The 22,002-nt window shown below is 41.4% G+C and overlaps 2 protein-coding genes across 2 annotated transcripts; one reads left to right on the top strand and one right to left on the bottom strand.

Annotated features, from left to right (window-relative positions):
- Positions 1-2,501: 2,501 nt before the first annotated feature.
- mettl22 (methyltransferase 22, Kin17 lysine) lies at positions 2,502-11,500 on the bottom strand. Its single transcript, XM_028987913.1, has 11 exons — positions 11,391-11,500; positions 10,618-10,767; positions 8,158-8,430; positions 7,585-7,625; positions 6,984-7,128; positions 5,301-5,372; positions 5,148-5,201; positions 4,856-4,936; positions 4,577-4,679; positions 3,577-3,745; positions 2,502-2,809 (listed from the first exon to the last, which is right to left on the bottom strand). Exons 2-11 carry the CDS (start codon positions 10,721-10,723, stop codon positions 2,756-2,758), a joined length of 1,098 nt encoding a protein of 365 aa, XP_028843746.1. The 5' UTR covers positions 10,724-10,767; positions 11,391-11,500; the 3' UTR covers positions 2,502-2,755.
- A 1,680-nt stretch (positions 11,501-13,180) lies between these two features.
- On the top strand, positions 13,181-21,274 carry tmem114 (transmembrane protein 114). Its single transcript, XM_028985951.1, has 4 exons — positions 13,181-13,508; positions 13,582-13,656; positions 19,049-19,186; positions 20,519-21,274. The coding sequence occupies exons 1-4, from the start codon at positions 13,181-13,183 to the stop codon at positions 20,755-20,757; spliced, it is 780 nt and encodes a 259-aa protein (XP_028841784.1). The 3' UTR covers positions 20,758-21,274.
- The last annotated feature ends 728 nt before the right edge of the window (positions 21,275-22,002 follow it).

Genomic DNA, 22,002 nt, shown 5'->3' with positions numbered 1-22,002 from the left:
CCTCCTCCAGTATCCAAGCCAGCACTTTCTCTCTGTCAACTGTCACATTTTTTACACACCCATCAATACAGGTTTTTTTTTTTAGGAGAGGGAAGTTCACGCCAGCACCCACACTGCCCCCTGTTGTCTGCAGTTGTTCCGCACATCATTTACATTACATTTACAGCATTTATCACACGCCCTTATCCAGAGCGACTTACAATCAGTAGTTACAGGGTCAGTCTCCCTGGAGCAACTTAGGGTTAAGTGTCTTGCCCAGGGATACAATGGTAGTAAGACCCAGTTTGAACCTGGGTCTTCTGGTTCATAGGCGAGTGTGTTACCCACTAGGCTACTACCACCCACATCAGGCGTACCACAAAACACTTACAAACTTATTATCAGAGACTTCTAAGCACTAAGTTAGTCAAAATCAAGTGAACTCTATCACATTTAGTACAGACCAAAAGTTTGGACACACCTGCTCATTCAATGTGTTTTCTCTATTTTCATGACTATTTACATTGGTAGATTCTAAATGAAGACATCAAAACTATGAATGAACACATGTGGAGTTATGTACTTAACAAAAAGTGGAGACCTGGACTCCACAGTCACCGGACCTGAACCCAGTCGAGATGGTTTGGGGTGAGCTGGACCGCAGAGTGAAGGCAAAGGGACCAACAAGTGCTAAACACCTCTGGGAACTCCTTCAAGACTGTTGGAAAACATTTCAGGTGACGACCTCTTGAAGCTCATCGAGAGAATGGCAAGAGTGTGCAAAGCAGTAACCAGAGCAAAGGGTGAATATTTTGAAGAAACTAGAATATAAAAACACGTTTTCAGTTATTTCACCTTTTTTTGTTAAGTACATAACTCCACATAGAGTTATAGTTCATTCATAGATTTGATGCTGGAGCATCCTGGAGGATGTTGCAGGCAGCAGAACGTTCTCCACAGCATCTCCATACTATGTCAAAGTGGAGGTAGTTGCCCTGCTGCTTGGTTGTTGCCCTCCTACAGCCTTCTCCTAATGTATATTGGCCTGGTAGCGCCTCCATGCTCTGGACACAATGCTGACAGACACAGCATCCTGGATGAGCTGCACTACCTGAGCCACTTGTGTGGGTTGTAGACTCAGTCTCATGCTACCACTAGAGTGAAAGCAACGTCAGCATTCAAAAGTGACCTAAACATCAGCCAGAACGTACAGGAACTGAGAAGTGGTCTGTGGTCACCACCCGCAGAACCACAACTTTATTGGGGACGTCTTGCTAATTGCCTATAATTTCCTCCTGTTGTCTATTCCATTTGCACCACAGCATGTGAAATTGATTGTCAATCAGCGTTGTTTCCTAAGTGGACAGTTTGATTTTACAGAAGTGAGATTGACTTGGTGTTCCATTGTTTAAGTGCCCCTTTGTTTTTTTTGTTTTTTACCCAGATACAATACTGTTATTTTCTGGCTGTTGTTTAGGGAGTGTTTGTGCCACGGTGGCTTGTTCTTTTTTTAAGTCATATTAAAACCAACTAGTTTAAAGATTGATTTTTTTTTAATGCTGTTAAAAAAAAGTTGATTTTTTTTTAATGCTGCCTATGCCATGGGTCGGCCTTGATTGTTCCCTAATCATGGGGAACCGCTCCCTTTCTTGTGCTCGGTGTTTATACTGATTTTTAATTTACATATTAAGGCTGATCAGCCATTTTGACCTTCGTCGAGCCACACTCACCAGCAATACTTTGACGGAAGGCCTTTAATAAGAAGGTCATCGACCCGTCGCGTACCTGCCCCAGCGGCTGCGGCTTCACCATCACCATGAGGGATACCCATCCTGTGTGCCCCATCGGTCTCGGATATGCACACGCTAAGCAGGCGCTTACCCAAGTGCCGGCGGCCTGCGAGCACTGAATAAAACTATGAAATTTGTTTGTTCTTTTCATATTAAGTCACATTAATACCAACTAGTTTTTTTTCTTCCCTCATAAGGATGGCACCCTTAGCATTTGCCTCATTTGTACAATATAAAGTTATTTCTAAACAACACAATTGGCTTAACTTTGTGAGCAAATTTCTTGTGGACATTTTTCATTCTCCTCATTCTCATGCATTTGCTAGTGGCTGCAGGACAGGGTGCCATTTTTAAAAATTAGATTCTTTTAAAAAGGAAGACTTCAGTAAAACCTGTTTCTGCATCTGACATCCTATAAATGAAACTATGATGACTGCACCAAGCATCAAGTGACCAAGCTGCTTCCGGCTGTAGCTGTGTCTCTGTTTACTCTGTTCCATCTATAAAGACTGTGTTGGTTTAATATCTAAACTCTGGGTAAATGACCCCTTAAATCAATGCTAACACAAATCAATGCAACACAGGCTGCCTTTCCCTGTTCCAATTCACAGAACCATACATAGCAATGAAAACTGTTAGGTCTGAAGCCGAGATTAAATTACATAAATGGTTGTCCAGCATACTTAATCATATTACTCCCTCTAGAGTTAACTCTGAGAAACACAAAAAATATTAGTCAGACTAAACTCATATTTATTGTTAAATGTATACCCTTTTAAAAATAAAAGTACAACTGCTTTTAAAATATATATTTTTTTAATTAAATGGTATACAACCTGAAATCCCCACAGGTGCAGATAAGCTTTGATGTTCCAGACCTACTGTTTCTGTCTGCAACCAGAAAAAATAATAATAGTAATAATAAAGTGTCCTTTGAAATAAAATGATGCCCTCCTGGAGACAGAGTGATGATCAAATCTGTATGATCAGACCTCTTCAGCTGATGTTTGTAAAGGGGAAGAGGTAATTTTCCAAAGCTCCTAAAAAAAAAAAAAGAACAACTTCATTGATTAAATATGTTAATGATAAAATATTACAAAAGCAGTACTAAGTGTTTATTTATAGTATTTATTTATATAGTTATAATAAATTACAAACTATATAATAACTACAGTAATTACAGATTGAAAAAAATATTAGACATCTACAATGTTCAAAAGATCAAGCCCTCTAATATCTCCATATTTCTCAGGGGTGGATCAGGCATCAAACCTGGAGTGCTGCTTAGCCCAACAATTTTAGGCTTTCATGCTGCTTTTGACTTGGGAAAAAAGCACTGTTACCAGTGTGTTAATGTAGCCTTTGAGGCAAAAAGAAGAAAACAACCCTTAACCACAAAATGGCACGAAAGAAAAACAAGCTGACAAGAGGCACTTAATAGCCCCTGTCAAACTGGCATCAGCTCATTCGCCTGCAACCACATTACCCTGGAACATGGTGTCCATGCGTTTCATTATCTACGGAGTTCTCCTTGCCTAAACAATTCTAGTTAAAAGGGAGTTTTTTTTTTTTTTTTTTAATATCTCTACCATCCATTGCACCATATTCCATACAAATCTTTCGGTCGACTTGCTCGACATCTCACTATGGGACACGCCGCTTGCATGGCTATTCGCTGAAGCCCAATTCAAATCACGCCTTCAGGTTGAGTTTCCCCAATACTACTGCACTACCTTTTGTTCCAGTAGTAAAACTTTGCAGTCATTTGCATTCAAACTGCATCTAATGTGAATCTATTCCCACTCACCAGCTGGTCCACTCGCTCATACTGGAGGAACTGTGGGAAAAAGTTTTCCAACTGTTTTATAGTGTACTTCATCTTCCCATCCGCCATACCCTGCAGCTCGGCCAGGCAGTGGCGAAAGTGATCATAAGCCTCGCAGGACACGTCCATGTGTCTCAGTGTGAAGTTCAGCCTAGAGTCAAGGAGATCGATAAAGTCTGTAAAACTCTTTATTTAGCCTTGCAATATAAAATTGCATTAAAGGGCAATAATAGACGTAATAGATCATATTTATAACACCTAAGAATAACATACAAGTTTAACCATGTCAATTATTACACTTCATGAACAAAAAAACTGATGTAATGTCCTTTTGTGCTCCGTGTCTTGTTTGCAGTTTTCTTTCTTCTTCAAGCCAATTTTCTCTCCACTGTACCTCTTCTCTTTAATAATCTCCATAACCATTGTTCAGTTATAATTGGGAGGAATTCTGTAACAATTAGAATTTCAAATAGTCTACAAAGAAGAGTCTATTTTTAGGGGAGTTCATTGAAACACCACAGAACCGAGTCTTCAGGGTGTATATTTTCACCCCAAATGAAAAAACGAAACTCAGGCTACATCCATGATTCAAAATACAGAAATCCACAGACATTTAGATATTTAAATAAAGGCAATATAGACTTTAAGATAATTTTACATTTAATAATAATAATAGTCATAACACATCCAGTGATACAGGGAGTCAATTTAAGTCTTAACATCAAAAAGAACATAATCAGGAACCCCACTGTGTTTTAGCCCAAAGCTGCTTTATTGACAAGAAGCTGACAAGCTGCTATGATGTAAGCAATTTACAAAAAGATCAAGAGTATTCCTCAAGTCATTCCCTTTAGTGCATGAACATGTAAAATCATGCCAAAAAATCAATTTATTTTCCATTTACTAAGAGCCACTGTCAGCTGAGCGACTGAAAAGTGGAAGAATACAGGGAGGATGTGAGTCCACATGCAGCAGAATGTACCTTTTCTCTATGGAGAGGTAAACTGTGCTGGGTTTGCAGAGATGGCTGGTTATCCTGTACACTGTCCTGAAAAACGCGTCGGTGAGGTCATCATCGTAACACACTAAATGAACATAGGACAGAAGACGAGAGTCAGTCTTTTTCATGTGTCTGGCACCTTATTACAGTGCTATAACCTATGAATAAGACAGTATAATACACAATTTTAAACTCCAATGGACAAAAATTACCCAAGCTGAATTATGAGTTTGCTTTGTGTTATAGGTTATGAAAACGCACCATCAGCAGCCAACAGAAATGATGTCTTGTCATGCAGTTCAGCCACGTCTTCCTCTGTCCAGGAAAAGTCTGATTCAGAATCTGTGCAGAACAAATTGACAAAGTCAATATCAACCACGAAACTCTAGTAAACATTATTTTCAACCACAGCCTGCCAAATGACTTTTCCTTGATGTTCTTCTGACTGTTACATAGATAATGTCGGTTTGGGGAGTGCTCAGTAGTGCTCCTCGGCTGTGATGTTACCACTGGCCTCTGTTCACATTTAGCAGTATTGAGCATAGTGGCGTACCTGTGCAAAGATCATCGGCCATCCAGTCAAGCTGGCGAACTTTAATGTCACCCCCTGTGGGCAAAAAGATAAGCTAGCCTTACGTTCACATAAGTAAATTCCAAAATAATAAACCTTCACTGACCACAATCCACAAAACAGCAGCACACATACCTGTGGGTTCAGTTAGATGTTTGTTTAATGCAACATTCCTCTGACACATATTCAGAAGGTCTTCACCAATATCTGAAACATAAGACCAATGGTGTCAACCATTAAAGGTGGCGTGTGCAAGACAGGACCGCAATTTTTAAGACAGAATAACACATTATATCTTTGATAACACATCAAATAGGTAGTTACATCAAATAGGTAACACTGGCCCTGTGAAGAAATTAGGTCTGAGATAAGCTGCTGCTGCTGCACCATGATGCTCAGATCTTGCTTGCATTCAGTGCCGATATCAGCTCAGCTTTTGATTAGAACTACTGTTTGAATCTCGGCATGAGAGCACAGGTAGAAAAGCTGGCAGATGCTACAGACAGCAGTTTAAGACAAGGCACTATAGAAACAACAGCACTGGATGCATTTAATCTCTACCTAAATTAATTTCATTGCAGTGTAGAGGCATATACGTGTTCTTTACTTTTTGGCATAACTAAACAAATGCAAGAAAGAATGTTTTCCTGTACAACTGTACACAGCCTAATTGCATTAATAAGCCAACAGTAATATCTCAATCTTTGTATCAAACCAGGTGTAAGGATGTATATATATAAATTTGTTATTTGTGTTGCTGATGAGCTTTGGTAGTTGTATGGGTGTGTTCTGTTTGTGTGTGTCTCTCTCTCTCTGTAATGTTGCAGGGTGGCTCCTCATCAGCCCATGATTGGACTCCTCCCACTTCCTGCCATGATTGGTGGGCTGTAATAGGGAAGAGGACTCAAAATGGCGGCTGCTTTGGGACAAGAGGAGGATGTGGTGTGAGGAGAGGGTGTTGTTGGTGAAGTGAAAAATGTTGGTGTGAAGCAAGAAGGAAGTGCTATGAAGTGAAGGATTGTGACCAGAAGACAAGAATAACTTAGGCTGCCCAGACCTGTTTTGTGTGTGTTTTTTTGTTTCAATGTCCTTGGTTGTAATAAACAATTAGCCTTAAGTGTTGTCATGTCGTTTTGGAGTTTTTTCTCCTATGTCCCATTTGTTATGTCCCTGACCCTAGACCGGGGACGTAACACATTTTGGGGGATTTCCTATCGCATAGGGTTTATGATTATTAATTCTGTGTCACTGGTCATACTCTATTAGGGAAAGAAGTACAAGCTGCAATTGTGGCAGGACTACATTTACAGCCACTCAACGTCTAATCGGTCTAATGAAGAGGATGGTAGCGGCCTAGTGGGTTAGACACTCGCATATGAACCAGAAGACCCAGGTTCAAATCCCACTTACTACCATTGTGTCCCTGAGCAAGACACTTCCCCTCCAGGGGGGAACTGTCCCTGTAACTACTGATTGTAAGTCACTCTGGATAAGGGCGTCTGATAAATGCTGTAAATGTAATGAAGAAAAAGACCCCACTCCAGAGTCTGAACAACCAATCAAATTGCCTGATACTGAGCAGTCTGCATAGTTTACAGATTTTTTTATAAGACCTTGGTTAAGACCTACTATACAGGATTTTTAACACGGTAGAAAACAGTACGTATTAGGAAGGGGATGCATTTTGTAACAAGCTGAATAAATTATTTATTAGCCCACAAAGGGCATCATATGCTGTTGAGAGCAGCACACATGAATATGAATATTTTTATGGAAATCAGCGTTTTGTTCTGGGCAGCAATTTGGTGTCATTAATACCTGTACAATACACCATTTTGGCCACTGTTGCCATGACAATGCTGGTCAGCCCAGTTCCCGCTCCGAGCTCAAGAACAGTTGCTCCTTTGAACATGGTTGGCTGAGAGAGGATGAAATCGGCCAGCAAAAATGCTCCACGCCAGACCTGGGAGGTGAAAGAAAAACGAAACAGAACAGGCGTTCACAAACACTCACTGAAAGAAATCTGCTACAGCATGTCTGACTTGAAATAATCAGCAATTATTTTAATGGGATTCTCATTAGGAGCACGACAGCTGAGTCAGTCTCTCCCTCTCCACCTTATTGCTGGTGCATATTAAATGGATGACTTCTCATCAGTGATACTTAACTCTACCTATAACCATGTTAAACCATTGTAAAACGCTGTATTAAAAACAGGTATTCATTATTCTACAGTGATATTAGTGATATTGGTGAATTCCTGATCAACAGTAAACAATTCTATTTTCAACTTAACATTACCTGCCTTACCCATAATATAAAACTTCAGCCACTTAAAAATAAGGTGGCAAGCCCACTGGTGATTACAACACACACCAGACATGTTTAAATATTTCTATGAATGTGCACACTCACATACCTGTTTACCAACGTCTTCCAGGGGCGTGGCCATCGTATGCTCTGTTTCAGACATGAACAACTTCATTAAATGGATTAAAGTAATAAAATATTTTTAGTCAAATATTACAGCATATTGAGATTTTTCTTTCACACATAAAACCAAAAACTTTGCACAATGTAAACAGCCTGTTTCCTTGTTTTATTGGAAACTTAAGGCATGCATAATTCTCTACACACAGATTTTCAAAAAAAGCGAGGTTGAATTATTCTGCAGGTCTACTTTGACCTGCGAGTGTTTGTGTGGAAGTAACTACCCTACATTGTAAAAATGAGGAGAGAAAATTCAAGGATCTTGACTTTGGACAAATTGCCCACTAGTACTTTCATTACCAACGGACCCAAGCTCACTGCAGTACACACACTCTCCCTGGGTTCTACTTCTACGTCCTTTCTGCCAGACGAGTAGTGCCATGAGAAGTGACCAGCTATCCTTCTCTGAACATGTTTCATACATCTTTACATAACATCTTGAAAACATTAAACGATAGTGAAACTGGTTATAAAAGTAAAACAATAAATGACAAATGCTCACCAATCCTGATGACTTCTTGTTGCTTCTCCTCGTCCTCCTCATCCTGGTCAGAAGCGACCTCAGCCTGGCTGAGAATAACAGGGTACACCCCGACCCTGTCTTTAATTGGGTCTCTGGGCCTCCTCACCACATCCAGATCCCCGTCTTCATCCAAAGGTGTCTGGGGATTAATGGCTGTATCACCATTCTCACCCTCCTCCCCCAGACTTCCAAGATCAGCTGCACAGTCGCCACCATTACCACCCCTCAGAATCCTAAACTTGGAGACAAACACTGAGAAAAAAAAAACAAAAAAAAAAACAGGCATGTCATAACCTTATTATCAGCATCCTCAAAACCTTTTACTATGTATACTTTTCAGTTAAGATAGATTTTTCCAGATTAATCGCACTGCTTAAAATATTCATAAGGGCATTATCGTGTGCGTGGTAATACTACAGAAGTCACAAACAAATGTTCCAATAATTGGATCAAAAGCATTCAATAACTGCTAAATCAACGGCAGAAATGCGGTAAACTCAGTAGAACTTAAGACCAGACTATATTCAGCAGAAGAGATAAAAAAGAAAGTGAAGTGACTTTCATTGTGAAACACTGCAGCGCATACACAAATGTGTCCTCTGCATTTAATCAATCACCCTTCGTGAGCAGTGGGCAGCCATGACAGGCACCCGGGAAGCAGTGTGTGGGGACGACACCTTGCTTAGTGGCACCTCAGTTTGGGATTTGAAACTGCATCCTTACCTCCTAGGCCACCACTGCCCCAATGTTGTTTTTACTCCTTATGTTGGTGGTAAAATTAGTCGTACTTTTTTTTCTATGCATGTTTTGTCTATGTGTGTGAGTGGTATTTTACAGTTAATATGGACATTCAAAGACTCCCCAATGGTTTGATCTGTACACATGGACCAGCAAAAAAAATAATAAATCTAATGATATCATTGAAACCTTGAGTGGTCTATCATACAATGCAGGAAACAGCCTGTAGCTCAACTTACAATAGAAATATCCAGAGCCTAATGAATAACATCACCATCAAAGAGCAGCGGTGACAACATCCCTCTATTTCCAAGAGGCTAATTTAGATGATGTGCTTTGGTAATGGCACATGTGGAGAGCGCCACATGTGGAGTCATGGATCAATCAGCTGAAGAAGCACTGCAGCCTTCAGCTTTCTGGCTGGTGTTTTGGTCACTTTTGAATGCCGGCGGCGCTTTCTCTCTAGTAGTAGCACGAGATGGAATCTACACCCCACACAAGTGGCTCAGGTAGGGCAGCTCCTCCAGGATGGCACATCAATGCAAGCTGTGGCAAGAACGTTTGCTGTGTCTGCCAGCATAGTGTCCAGAGCATGGAGGAGCTACCAGGCCAGTACATCAGGGGATGTGGAGGAGGCTGTAGGAGGGCAACAACCAAGCAGCAGGATCCACCGCTACCTCTGCCTTTGTGCAAGGAGGAACAGGAGGAGCACTGCCACAGCCCCACAAAATGATCTCCAGCAGGCCACAAATGTGCATGTGTCTGCTCAAACGATCAGAAACAGACTCCATGAGGGTGGTATGAGGGCCTGACGTCAAAAGGTGGGGCTTGTGCTTACAGCAGGACTGGCAAATTCACCACTGGCACGCTGGGCTCTTCACAGATGAAAGCAGGTTCACACTGAGCACACATGACAGACGTGACCGAGTCTGGAGACGCTGTGGAGAATGTTCTGCTGCCTGCAACATCCTCCAGCATGACCAGTTTGGCAGTGGGTCAGTAATGGTATGTGGAGGCATTTCTTTGTGGGGCCAGACAGCCCTCCATGTGCTTGCCAGAGGTAGCCTGACTGCCATTAGGTTCTGAGATGAGATGGCAGCTCCCTGGCAGCTCCTCCTACCCCCATTAAGCGGGTCGTTAAATGTGGCAAACCTGGTGAACGTGTGAATTGGACCTGATTTTTCCAGGGATGGAAGAAAGGTCAGCAAAATAGGTTGGAGATAGGTTGTGTCTGAGGCCTCCACCTGCCTTTGTTCCACATAACGATCCTATTCAAGGCGGGATTGAGGTGAAACCAACCTGGAGATATATTTGTGGGCACAAGTCAACTTCCCTCAGATTGACAAAGTTCTGTGGATGCAGAATGAAACGTCTCTACCTTAAAGAAAGATAGTCCAGTTGCCATGACTCAACTTTCAGGCAAATTCACCTGGATGACTGAGAATCTTCACAGACAACTATATACATACACACACATGAAAAAAGTAGCAATGTATGCAGATTAGTACTGTTCCATCATTTCATTATAATACACTGGGTGAAGGACAATATTCCCTCATTTTGCATGATGATATATGGATATTATTGAAACTTGAACAAAGCTAAGAGTATATTTCAAATATATTGGACAAGATCGATGCCCAGATCGAATTGCTCTAACTAAGGGGTAAATATTACATATTTTGAATAAATGTCTCTTACCTGGCTGACCAACCCCATTCAGACATGACATCAAGTGGCACGTGTTGGGCAGCAACAAGTGCACATCTGACAGGACCGTGTCACTCCGGAATGAGACCCGATCCATGTGATCTGGGTCAGCATGTCCCTTTCCCACAGGACACAGGGAACCTGGGAGGAAATACCCAGCAAGTCTGACCACAAGACTATGGTAACATATTAAGCAGACAACACCGTCCCTAAGTTTAAAAAGCATAGCGCTTTTCCCATAAAGACAGAAAATTGGATTTAGAAAAGAAGATGATGTCACTGGAACGTCACTCTGATGGTTCCTGTAAACTTAAAGGTCAAAGCCCAACGTGATTGCGAGTGATTTTTGGCAGTGATGGCGCTGTTTATAGTCCGTCTTCTTCCATGACACGAGGTCCACAGCTGATCTGCAGGGTTCTCTAACATGCAGAGGGGGGAATAAACACTAAAACACACATGTGCTGTTTAATTTGTACAGACACGGGATTCTTAAGCGCACCAAAAAAGCGATGCCGCGCAAACAGTGACTCTACGGTTTAACCACACTACAGTGTGAACAAAGCTAAAAGGTTGTTGTTGTTGATTTGGTGGTTATAATTGAAGGGTCATTCAGGGGTCGACCTGGGGGGCGTGTGTCACATTTACCTTAGCCTAGCCTAGCCTAGGCACTAAATGAATACACCTTCACAACCTAAACAGGCGTAGATGTACACTGGCCGTACGTCCAGCGTATCGGTATACGAAAAACGAATAGATATTCATACGTTAAGTGTGAATTCCCAGGCAGCAAAGTAGGATACAGTCCACTTCTTATGTCTGTGCGTTACATTAATATCGACCGTGCGGAACACGTTGTTCTCAACACAGTTCCGCCCCCCTCCTCTCTGTCTCTCGCTCTCTCTCTCTCTCTCTCTCTCTCTCTCTGTCACTCAGTGAAATCTAATTTTAAAAAGGTACAACGCACTTTATTTAAGTAAAAATGAGGTACAAATGTTGTTCTTGTAAGAACAATTAATTTAAAGTGTAACTTTATATAAGTGCAATATGTCATCTCATGCAACCTCTGCTTAATAATTAATTACATCCCCCCAACTATCCAGTAGAGATATTTGCTCTCTGTTATTAAAATATAGCTACATAGAAAGCATGAAGATGCTTCCATAGTTTCCATAAAATTGCTGCACTGAATGAAATTTCAAAGTCAAAAATCTATATAGTAATAGATTAAATATTAATAGATATTAATGTTTTAAACCTTTTACCATTACACTTTCCCTGGGGTTGTAGGGTAAAGCACAGTCCAAGATCATCTTTCTAAAGTGTTATAATTTTCTTTCTCCACAGATTTCCCTTTCTGTATTCAGAAATCTGTATGAATTTGACTACACGGGTACTCTGAAAAAAAAATTCTAGGTTTCTGCAAAACTTTTTAAATAACTGAGTTATATTGTTTTACCGCAACCATGCCATCTACTATTCCAGGAAACTTTTCATTAGATGCTGAAACATTTTCTGAAAAATTTGATTAGCCTCTACCACAAGACAATGAGGCAGGTCATCTGCAGTACCAGATCCATCTCCTCGAGCCGTGTGTCCCCACTTTGGGGAAGATGTTACGGTTTAGGTGTGACTCCCGGCAACGGGCAGTTTGGAACGTTATTTCGCCCCTGAAGTCAGCAAAATGTCCAGAGAGTACATTGTGTAGGTCAATATGAATGAACCTTTAAGATGGTGTGATATTTTATACGTTTTTGCAGGTCGGAGTGTGACTTTGTGCATTTACTCTCCCTCACCCTGAAACAATAAACTGACACCAGGCATGTATCGCCCCTGGATGGGATGCACATGCATTTATGCAGATCTGTTATTGATTTAGGACACATTCCTAACAGTCATGGATAACGTATCAGTGCATTCAAATCTGTAGCACAAACTCATATTCGCTGGCCATAATCTGTTTTAGATGTAGATTGTATGTGTGTACGGCAGTGACAGCGACACTAGGTGATGCTTCCACACCACCTCCTCACTAGAACAGCCTATTTTGCTGCAGCATCATGGACTTTCCACCCAAATAACAGTACTGAATAAGTACATTTACATTTACAGCATTTATCAGACCCCCTTATCCAGAGCGACTTACAATCAGTAGTTAAAGGGACAGTCCCCCCCTGGAGCAACTTAGGGTTAAGTGTCTTGCTCAGGGACACAATGGTAGTAAGTGGGATTTGAACCTGGGTCTTCTGGTTCATAGACGAGTGTGTTACCCACTAGGCTACTAACCACCCTCCTGCTTCTAACAATGATAATTATAGCAACATAGCAGGACTTTTCTAATTGAAATCTTTTGAAACCTGTGTCATGTAACACCGATTTTGTCATTGATTCAGGACACATTCCGAACAGTAACATAATGAATCAGTGCAATCAAATCTGTAGCAGAAACTCATATTCGGCGGCCATAATCAGGTTTAGATGTAGATCGTATGTGTGAACGGCAGTGACAGCGACACTGCATGCGAGAGGGAGGTGTGCGTCTCTCTAGCCGTGGACCATGCTGCCACCTTGTGATCGACAGCCACGCTCTTGTTCCGTGAGGGGGAAAGCCAGAGGGGTTTGGGCTGAGGAGGAGCCAACTGATGCTCCACACCAACCCGGCACTCTCTGCTCTTTGTCGCTCTGGTGGGCATGTGCGTTGGGAGGACTGAGAATGTCGCTGAAAGCGCTGAGCATTTTCTCGGCTGCTGTCGGGGTCTTCAGCTTTGTGTGCCTGATTGTGGCCATTGGAACGGATTTTTGGTACATCATCCATGTTTCTGAGAGGAAGCACAACTCTTCGGTGTCTTTGAGCTCGCACACCGGACTGTGGAGGACGTGCAACTGTGAGTCCTGATGCTTTTCTTTTCTTTCAAATGTCAGAGTGCTATTTACACCTTTTTTTCTTTGCATTTGCAGTTCAGAACAAGTGTTCCTCGCTGATAAATCCCTTTGGAAATGGGAACTTCACATATTCAGAAAGGCAAATATTAAGTAAGAACCTTCTCTTACTTGCACATTTATGAAATCTATTTGTGCATTTGATTTAGAAGCCGTTCTTGATATTTTTACATGCTGAAAAATACAGAAATTTGAAACAACCGATTTCATTGTACTTTATATTAGCGCTCGCTTCACATGTACTGATCCAAACGAGGGTGAAAGGCACCTATCAGGCGCTTCATTTTAAGCATCATGGACTTTTCACCCAAATAACGGTACTGCTTCTAACAATGAAAATTCTAGCAGATCTAATTTAAACCTTTTTTTAAACCATAATAATCCATACAAGAAACCTGTGTCATGTAACACAGACTTTTGAGTAGGAAAGCATCTTAATGTGAGATTTCTGGAAAGAAGATGTTAACTATTTCCATCCATATGGGCACGTTTTAACACCACCCAGCCACACACACATTTATTGATATGTGTACTGACACTGTAACTGACCCTCACTCAGTCACCGTTCTTCTCCTCTCCAAACTCAAATATTTAAAGCACCTGTTCCCGTGTAAATGATCTACGAAGGTAATTGCACTAAATGTCACTTTTTGCAGAGCCATTCGATGTCGTCCGAAAGTATCGATCCCCTTCGACGTGCGGACCCGCTAAACCCGCCCGTGCGCTCAAACAGAGTGTAATTTGCAAGATGGCAAATCTAATGGTTTCACACCGTGCTGCACACACGCAGCAAATTGCTGTTCCCTCAGTCACACAGTAGTAACAACTAGCCTTACAGAGGCTTCTAAAAGCATTTAGTAGGGCAAATAGTGAAAGGCCACGCTTGCCACGCATCGTCTGCATCCCACACCCCCTTCATCATAGGTCATTTTCTCTACCAACACTGTCACTGTACTGTCACTGTGCCACATCAGCAGGGTTCCTTTGGTTAGAGTTTGTGTTAACTCCATTAAACACATACAATTACATCTATAAATACAGAATTATTAAACGTGTAAGTGTCAGATTACACTTGAGGCTAAATACTGATACCAAACAGTGCTTTGTATCTTTTATTCATGTTTACAAAAAAATTCCTTCTACAGCCCAGTGAATCCCATTAAAGCCATGGAACAGTGCTGGAATAATCAGATGTCTTCTGTTAATACGCTACTCTTGCCGGTGCAAAGGCCTGCAACACACTTGGGCATAAACAACTGCAGACGGTGTGAATACTCATTTTGATATCTGCAATCGTTTTTTTTTTTTTTTTTTTTGTACTGCTGAAAGATTTGTGCTTTGGGGATGTTTCAACACACTTCTCAATTTTCAGTCACTGAGTTCTGCTCAGTGTGAAATGATTTTCGGTTGTGTTGAAGATACAAAATAATGTTGAAAAAAAAAAGAAAAGAAATCCACCAGTGAGAAGAGATGGAGTGGTTCCGTATGAAGTGTGCAGAGATAAAGATACAATTCCCTTCTAAAGAGAGATAATCAGGTGACTAACAAGCCCCTTTCCACAGGGGGAGCAGGTTCTTGAACAAGTTCCTGCCAACACTCTTTGAGCCTTGGTGCAATCTACTGAACATGGCAACATTACCACCAGTTCTGTGGTGTGGGGTGGGAGTAGCCTAGTGGGTAAAACACTCGCCTATGAACCAGAAGACCCAGGTTCAAGTCCCGCTTACTACCATTGTGTCCCTGAGCAAGACACTTAACCCTAAGTTGCTCCAGGGGGACTGTCCCTGTAACTCCAGGGGGACTGTCCCTGTAACTTCTGATTGTAAGTCGCTCTGGATAAGGGCGTCTGATAAATGTAAATGTAAATGTGAAGAACCAGTGCAATCAAGATGAAGCACAAGTTGTCAGAATTCCTAATGAGAAAAAATATGGTTCCCAGCTGGAAAGTAGGGCCAGCATGTTTGGTGTAGACACCTTTTCTGCTCTTCTGAAACTGTAATAGGTGAAAGGGTTTATATTTAGTAATATCACTAAACAGGCACAAAGCGTAGTGCTTTGTGGGGCTTGTTCACTAGTGTAATATCAATGGCACTCTTTGGCCATGGTTAACATGGTTTCTCAAGCACACTACTTCCTAGGCCTCCATTGGGTATTGGTTTCTAGTCTTTTATGCATTCAAAACACCTAGAACATTCTTCAACTAATCTCATTATACAGAGTCAGCGCTTCTCAGGATAATTAATGTCTTTGTGGCCTCTGATGTTGATGTTGGCTGTTAATTTTCTTCTTCTCCTAGACTGTAGTTGTGCTCTTAATATTGATCCATCTCCCTTGACCCACTGCTTCTCTTCTGTTTCTACCACGTGTGCAGTCCTGTATTATGACAGTTATCTGTCTACTAATGAGTGGACTGGCATCTGAATGAGCTGCTTTTTAAATATTTCCTTGCAGTTTGATAGCGCTTTTGGTTTCTGTTGGCTTGAGTAAGGAAAAGAGGAACAAATGCACACAATAGTCAGATTTATCTAGGAACTGAATACAAAAAAGAAATGAAAACTGGCATGGTGGCCAAAATAAAACAAAAGAATATCTCAGACAGCTCTGAACTCCGGATTAGGGATTACGGGAGATTTACATAGGCAGATAATAACGTAGATCTCGGATTCATTATCGAGAATGTCGATATTGAGAATGTGGAAAGGAAATTTGTGTTCCTGCGTTCGTGTTAAGTAGGGTCCTCTGTCTGTTTGAGGTGGCGCATCAGGTGACATTTCATTTACCCGTAATCAGCGATGAAGCATGAATGTCACACGCCGGGTCAATGTGAACAAGCACACTGTTCTAGCACCCTGGGGAGAGAGAGATATCAGTAAATTATATTTTAATTTTCTCATTCGAACCACTCGCAGCTGCATTGACTGAGAATATGTAAACTCCATGCATTTGAGATAACTGCCAGGCAGACAATAATCATCTCGACTGTCAGTGGGAAAGGCCATCACAGCAGGATCTGACAGAGAGAAAGCATGTTTTTAGCAAACCTCTGTAATTTAAAACTGGTATTTTTAGCACCCCTGTGCATGAGCATTTTTTTTTGTTCATTTCAACCAAAAGCCTGAGTATTAATTGCTTTAATCTGCTGCTCATCTAAGACTCAAATTTAATGTCTGCTTCTGGCAGACATCAACACCTTTTAGGTAAACTGCACCTGCATTTTATAAACCTCAGTGCCACGGAGTAGACTTTTTCCTTCTAATATTATGGTCTGCTGACAAAATTTGTGGGTTGCCAAGACAGAACATGACCCTCAAAGGCAAAAAGACCCTTTTAAAGGCAAAAGCTTTCATAACCAAAGATCTATGACATTCGGTGAGCGTTTACTGTTCCTCCTCCATCGATACAGTGTGAAGCACTGTACACACCTGTACACATTTACAAATATAGTGTAAAAATGTGCAATTTATAGCAGAAGAGACATGTATAAGACAAGAATATTTTAACAAACCAAACAAACAAAAGAAGAAGGAGACAGGACCCCATTCACCACACTGCCTCAGTTATTTTACTGAGCCCACCCCCAAAGCAGGAAGTCCACGGTGACAGGTGAGGTGACAGGCCTGTTTCGCTTATGAGTGAATAAACTTGAATGTGCGCTAGTGTAAATCCCACCTGATCAAATCTAAGAAAGACGAACAGTAACATTAGAATGACAGCTTTATTCTTTCTCATAGCAACAAGCCAGTTTTATTAGAGGGACCCCTGACTCCCTGACTCTGATTGGTGGTATGCAAATTAAGCCAATACTGCAAGAGAGATGATTAGTTTATTATACTAAACTGATGTTCTGAACATGGATGTAATCCACAGAATTCAGAAGGTTACAAATCAGTCACTTATTGTCCATTAAATGTTAATCAGTCTGATATTTATAGTATGCAGATTTGTTTAAGAGATTGACACAAGAAAAAACCTTGTTGGTTTACTGTTAGTAGAGGGGGAGGGGTGAATCATCTCACCATCTTCTAGGACTTTCCCCACAGTCTTCAGAAATGATTATGAATGTAGTGTGTACTCAACTATGAAATATATAAGTTATATAAACAGCCTATAACTAGGTTTAACCGAGCCAATTCCTCATAGTTTTATGTATGAAATATACTTAAATAACACTGGATAAAGGAATCTTGTGACATACTATAACAGGGAATTAGATGTTAGACAACGTGACATTAGAGGTTTTCAGGTGCTGAGCAAAGCTCAGAAATCCTAGATCACAAGGCATCAGAAATTGACAACTAATTAACTGGATTTTTCTGTCACTGTTTGATTGACTATCAAAACAATTCTTTGATAAGATTATTCAATAACTGTTCCCTAATGGCTTGACGTAATTAAAAACACACACCAAAAAAACTGAACACTGCTCCAGCTCTGTAAGCCTAATGAACAGAAATCCACTTACATGCATGACAGCCACAGTAAAAGGAGCACATTTACCCATTTAATGTCAGCTGCAAACGGCAACAGCCATGGAAAGCAATAAAACGGCACATGCCCTCAGCAGCATAATTTTTTTTTTAACATGACAACCAGCCATAAGTGCCCTGGTCTGAGGTCCATGTGAAAACACTACAACCTGAATGACGTCTTCTCAGGGAGGTCCTGGAAAGAAGGATATATTTCCCTTTATGTGGTGCTACACCCTTATTACCTTTTCACAGTTCTGTCCTGGTAAAGCTTAGAAAATACATACAATTTCAGTCAGTGAGATGATTGGCATTCAGATGAGTTAAACTGAAGTGACAGATTGCATGATGAAAGGAGACGTGTTGAATCTGATACTTGAATCTGACGTGTTGAATCGAGCTTAGGGGAAAAACCAAAAAAAATGCTGCTTTCTGCAACTGTTATTTATTATGTTTTTTTATGATTACGTTCTGATCATGTGCATCATTATGCACCAGAAAACAGCGATTTGCAGAGACACTTTACCATCTGCATCAAAAAGAAAAAACCTGGTGAAACTATTCTATGATGAAAGCCTGCACTGCCACAGCCAGGGAAGCAGACTGTAATTCGCCGTCCTTTTACCTTCCCTTTTAATTTTGTTCTCTAGAAGAATGCACTGCAACAGGACACTCGCCCCTCATGCAAACACCAAGTTGACTTCCACCAGAGATGTGAAGGAACGAGCATTTGATGAGAGAGAGTGAAGTCATTTTACGTTAACATCATCTGAGAGACACACACACGTTTTTCAACAGTGTCAAACCCCAAAGGGGATCTTCTCTTGTGGAACAATGCAGATGCTTTCACCAGTGAGTCGGTTTCATCAGTCTTCATTCATTGCTGCGTGCAGTTTTTTTCATGCAGAGCTCAGTTGAAGCTGTTTAAATGTACATGTCATTAGCACATGCTAAGCTTGGGTAATTAAAGCAGTGACAGGCTGAAAGTGCCGGCCTCCCTCCCCTCCCTCTCGCTACAGACATGCACGGCGCCTTCGTGGTCCTGCTGCCGTTCAGCGTGATCGTGATGGTGGTCGGGGGGATGCTGGGCATTGTTAGCGTGCTGGCCCGCGCCTATCTTCTGCTGATGGTGACTGGATGTCTCCTGCTTTTTGGAGGTAAGCTGCTAACCTTCTGGGTCGTCCCTCATGAGAAGTGATGACATTTGGAAACCTTGGAGGCGTTCTTTGAAAAAAGGGGTTATTACAGTGAACACTAAATCTGAAATTAGAAAAAGAAGAAAAATCTTTAACTCCCTCTATGTGGTCGTAATGTGATGTTATAATGCAATTTACAGTGAAGTACTGCACATGCTTTATAGCAAGAATTAAGAAAACTGTTACCTCATTTACACAGGGAGGTAGATACTGGACTGATAGGTAGGTAGATACACAGACAGACAGATAGACAGATAGGTAGATATACAGACAGACAGATAGGTAGATAGGTAGATAAACAGACAGACAGATAGACAGATAGGTAGATATACAGACAGATAGGTAGATAGGTAGATACACAGGCAGACAGACAGTCAGATAGATAGTCTTTATTTAACCGAAGGAAATGTAGGTGACTAGTAGCTATATAGGCAAAATACATACACTTAAGCACACATACATATGCATCCACACAAATACACACTACAAAAATACAAAGGAAGGTATCCAATATGTGGCAAGTTAAAAACTGTCCATACACACAGTGTGATGTATCGTCCATACAAGCCAGTAAAGAGTCAAATTAGTGCCAGTTAGTCCAGTCCAGGGTGTGTAGAGGGTGGCGCCATTGTCCATTATAGAGAGCAGGCTGTTCAAGGTCCTCCTATTTACATTTACAGCATTTACAGGAACAGTCCCCCTGGAGACACTCAGGGTTAAGGGACACAACGGTAGTAAGTAGGGTTTGACTCTGTGGTCTTCCGGTTCATGGACGAGTGTGTAAGGTGCATCAGTATTAGCAGACCAGTCCAGTTTATTGTCTAGATGTGATCCCAGATAGCAGTTACTAAACATGCTGTTTTAATTGATTGTACAGGAGTTAACAATTATTTAACAGCACCTCTCGTACACAAAGATCACAAAAGCACTGCACAATAAATGAATAACAGGTCTAAAATATAATGATACACATCCTCACACACCATCCCCACGTGTCTTAAATTCCGTCTGAGGAGTCGAGAGAAGGCGTATTGCAGTGAACGGCTGGTATTGCAGAAAGAGATTCAATATCTGCTTGCAAGAGCTGCAATGATGAATTTCTTATACGTCAGTCCTTCTGTTTTGCCTTGTCCTAGAGGTACAAAGATATGAAGCCAATGAATAATAAAACAAACCCACGGTTGAGAGTTTTTTGGCAACATTGGGGGAAACGGATTATGAAACCAAAGGCATCTTCTCTGTGTCTGCATTAGAATCAGTGGGTTAAAAACTAACCCCTCGCTTGTTTTTCAGCCCTTTTATCACTGACCGGCGTCTGTATCTATAAGGCCTACTCGGCAGCTGCCTACCAGGAAGCTCTGCAGGCAGCAGGGCGGAAAGCCCTGGATGACATCGACATCCATTTCGGCTGGTCGCTGGCGCTGGCCTGTGTGTCGCTTGTCAGCGAGTTCTTCGCCGCCATCGCCTTTCTGGCGTCTGCCTGTAGGGTGAGGCAGCTGAAGAGAATGGACCAGGGCATTGAAATCAAGTGAGGAGGAGGAGTGCGATGGATCCACAATGATAAATTTTTCACCTGCTGATGCAACACTGATTGTGAATCTTCTTCGATGTTTCCTGTTGTCATTTGTTTCTTTGTCTTGAGGTGCATGGCTTTAGAAGAAGACGCGGTTGGCAAATATAAATGAGGTTATAGATAGGAGAATTAATGGCATATACTCTTCAGAGCAGGAAGGAAGGCGTGCGAGGGGGGTACAATTAAATTATTCTGCTAATTGCTCTAATTGAGAAAAACACCTCGACTATATGGACTGAGGATTAGAGCCGAATTAAGTAGTACATGACTGAATAGCACCACTGTGATTCTGCTCACCAATGCTTATGTCTCTGTGATTTAATTGGCTCCCATCGGGTGCTGGGGTAATATTGACAGCTAAACAGAACACATTTAATCACATTATTCACATTTACAGAACACATTTACTAGATGTCCTGAGGTGAGCTTTTGAAAGTGAAAGCGAAGTGATTGTCATTGTGAAACACTGCAGCACAGCACACGCTGACACAATGAAATGTGTCCTCTGCTTTTAACCATCGCCCTTAGTGAGCAGTGGGCAGCCATGAAAGGGAGCAGTTGCTCAGAGGCACCTCATTGATTTTGAACCAGCAACCCTTTGATTATGGGTCTGCTTCCTTACCCACTAGGCCACCACTGGGAGGACTGGCTGTCACTTGACCTCATGTAATTGAGATCAATCTGGTCCCGTTTTAATCTGAAACCATGCAGGTCCAATGATTCACAGCATTAACACTGGAAGTTGAAGTCATGTGATTGAAGAATCACAGACCACTGGGCTGACTGGCATTTGGTTGATGTAGGCCCTTTTAATTTAATCAAAAGTTACTTTTGATTAAAATTCTCTTGATGTTGATTATTTTTCACAGTGACGTGACGTGAGTGTTTAATTTTATATTGAAATAAGGGAATTATGTAACATAATGGAATTATGATTGATTGAAAACACTGCATACAAAATGGAAACACAATATTCTCACGGCTCAGCTCTGCTGTTCCTCATCTGTTTGCATGTTTTATGAGATTCGATAGCAAAGACCCACTGGATAGCCTGCAATGTTTTCTAATAAAACGTTTCACTGTAGTACTACCTGAGTAGCAGCACTCCAAATTTCCCCAGGAAATTGAAGACTTCCCTGATTGGACAAGATGTAGACTACACCTGTGGTTAGACCCAGTCCCAAAGCAAGACAGTGTAATAAAT

This window comes from Denticeps clupeoides, chromosome 7, assembly GCF_900700375.1.
Source record: "Denticeps clupeoides chromosome 7, fDenClu1.1, whole genome shotgun sequence".
NCBI classification, from domain to species: Eukaryota; Metazoa; Chordata; class Actinopteri; order Clupeiformes; family Denticipitidae; genus Denticeps; species Denticeps clupeoides.
Note: the sequence above shows the minus strand (reverse complement) of the source record. Positions and strands in the feature narration are given on the sequence as shown.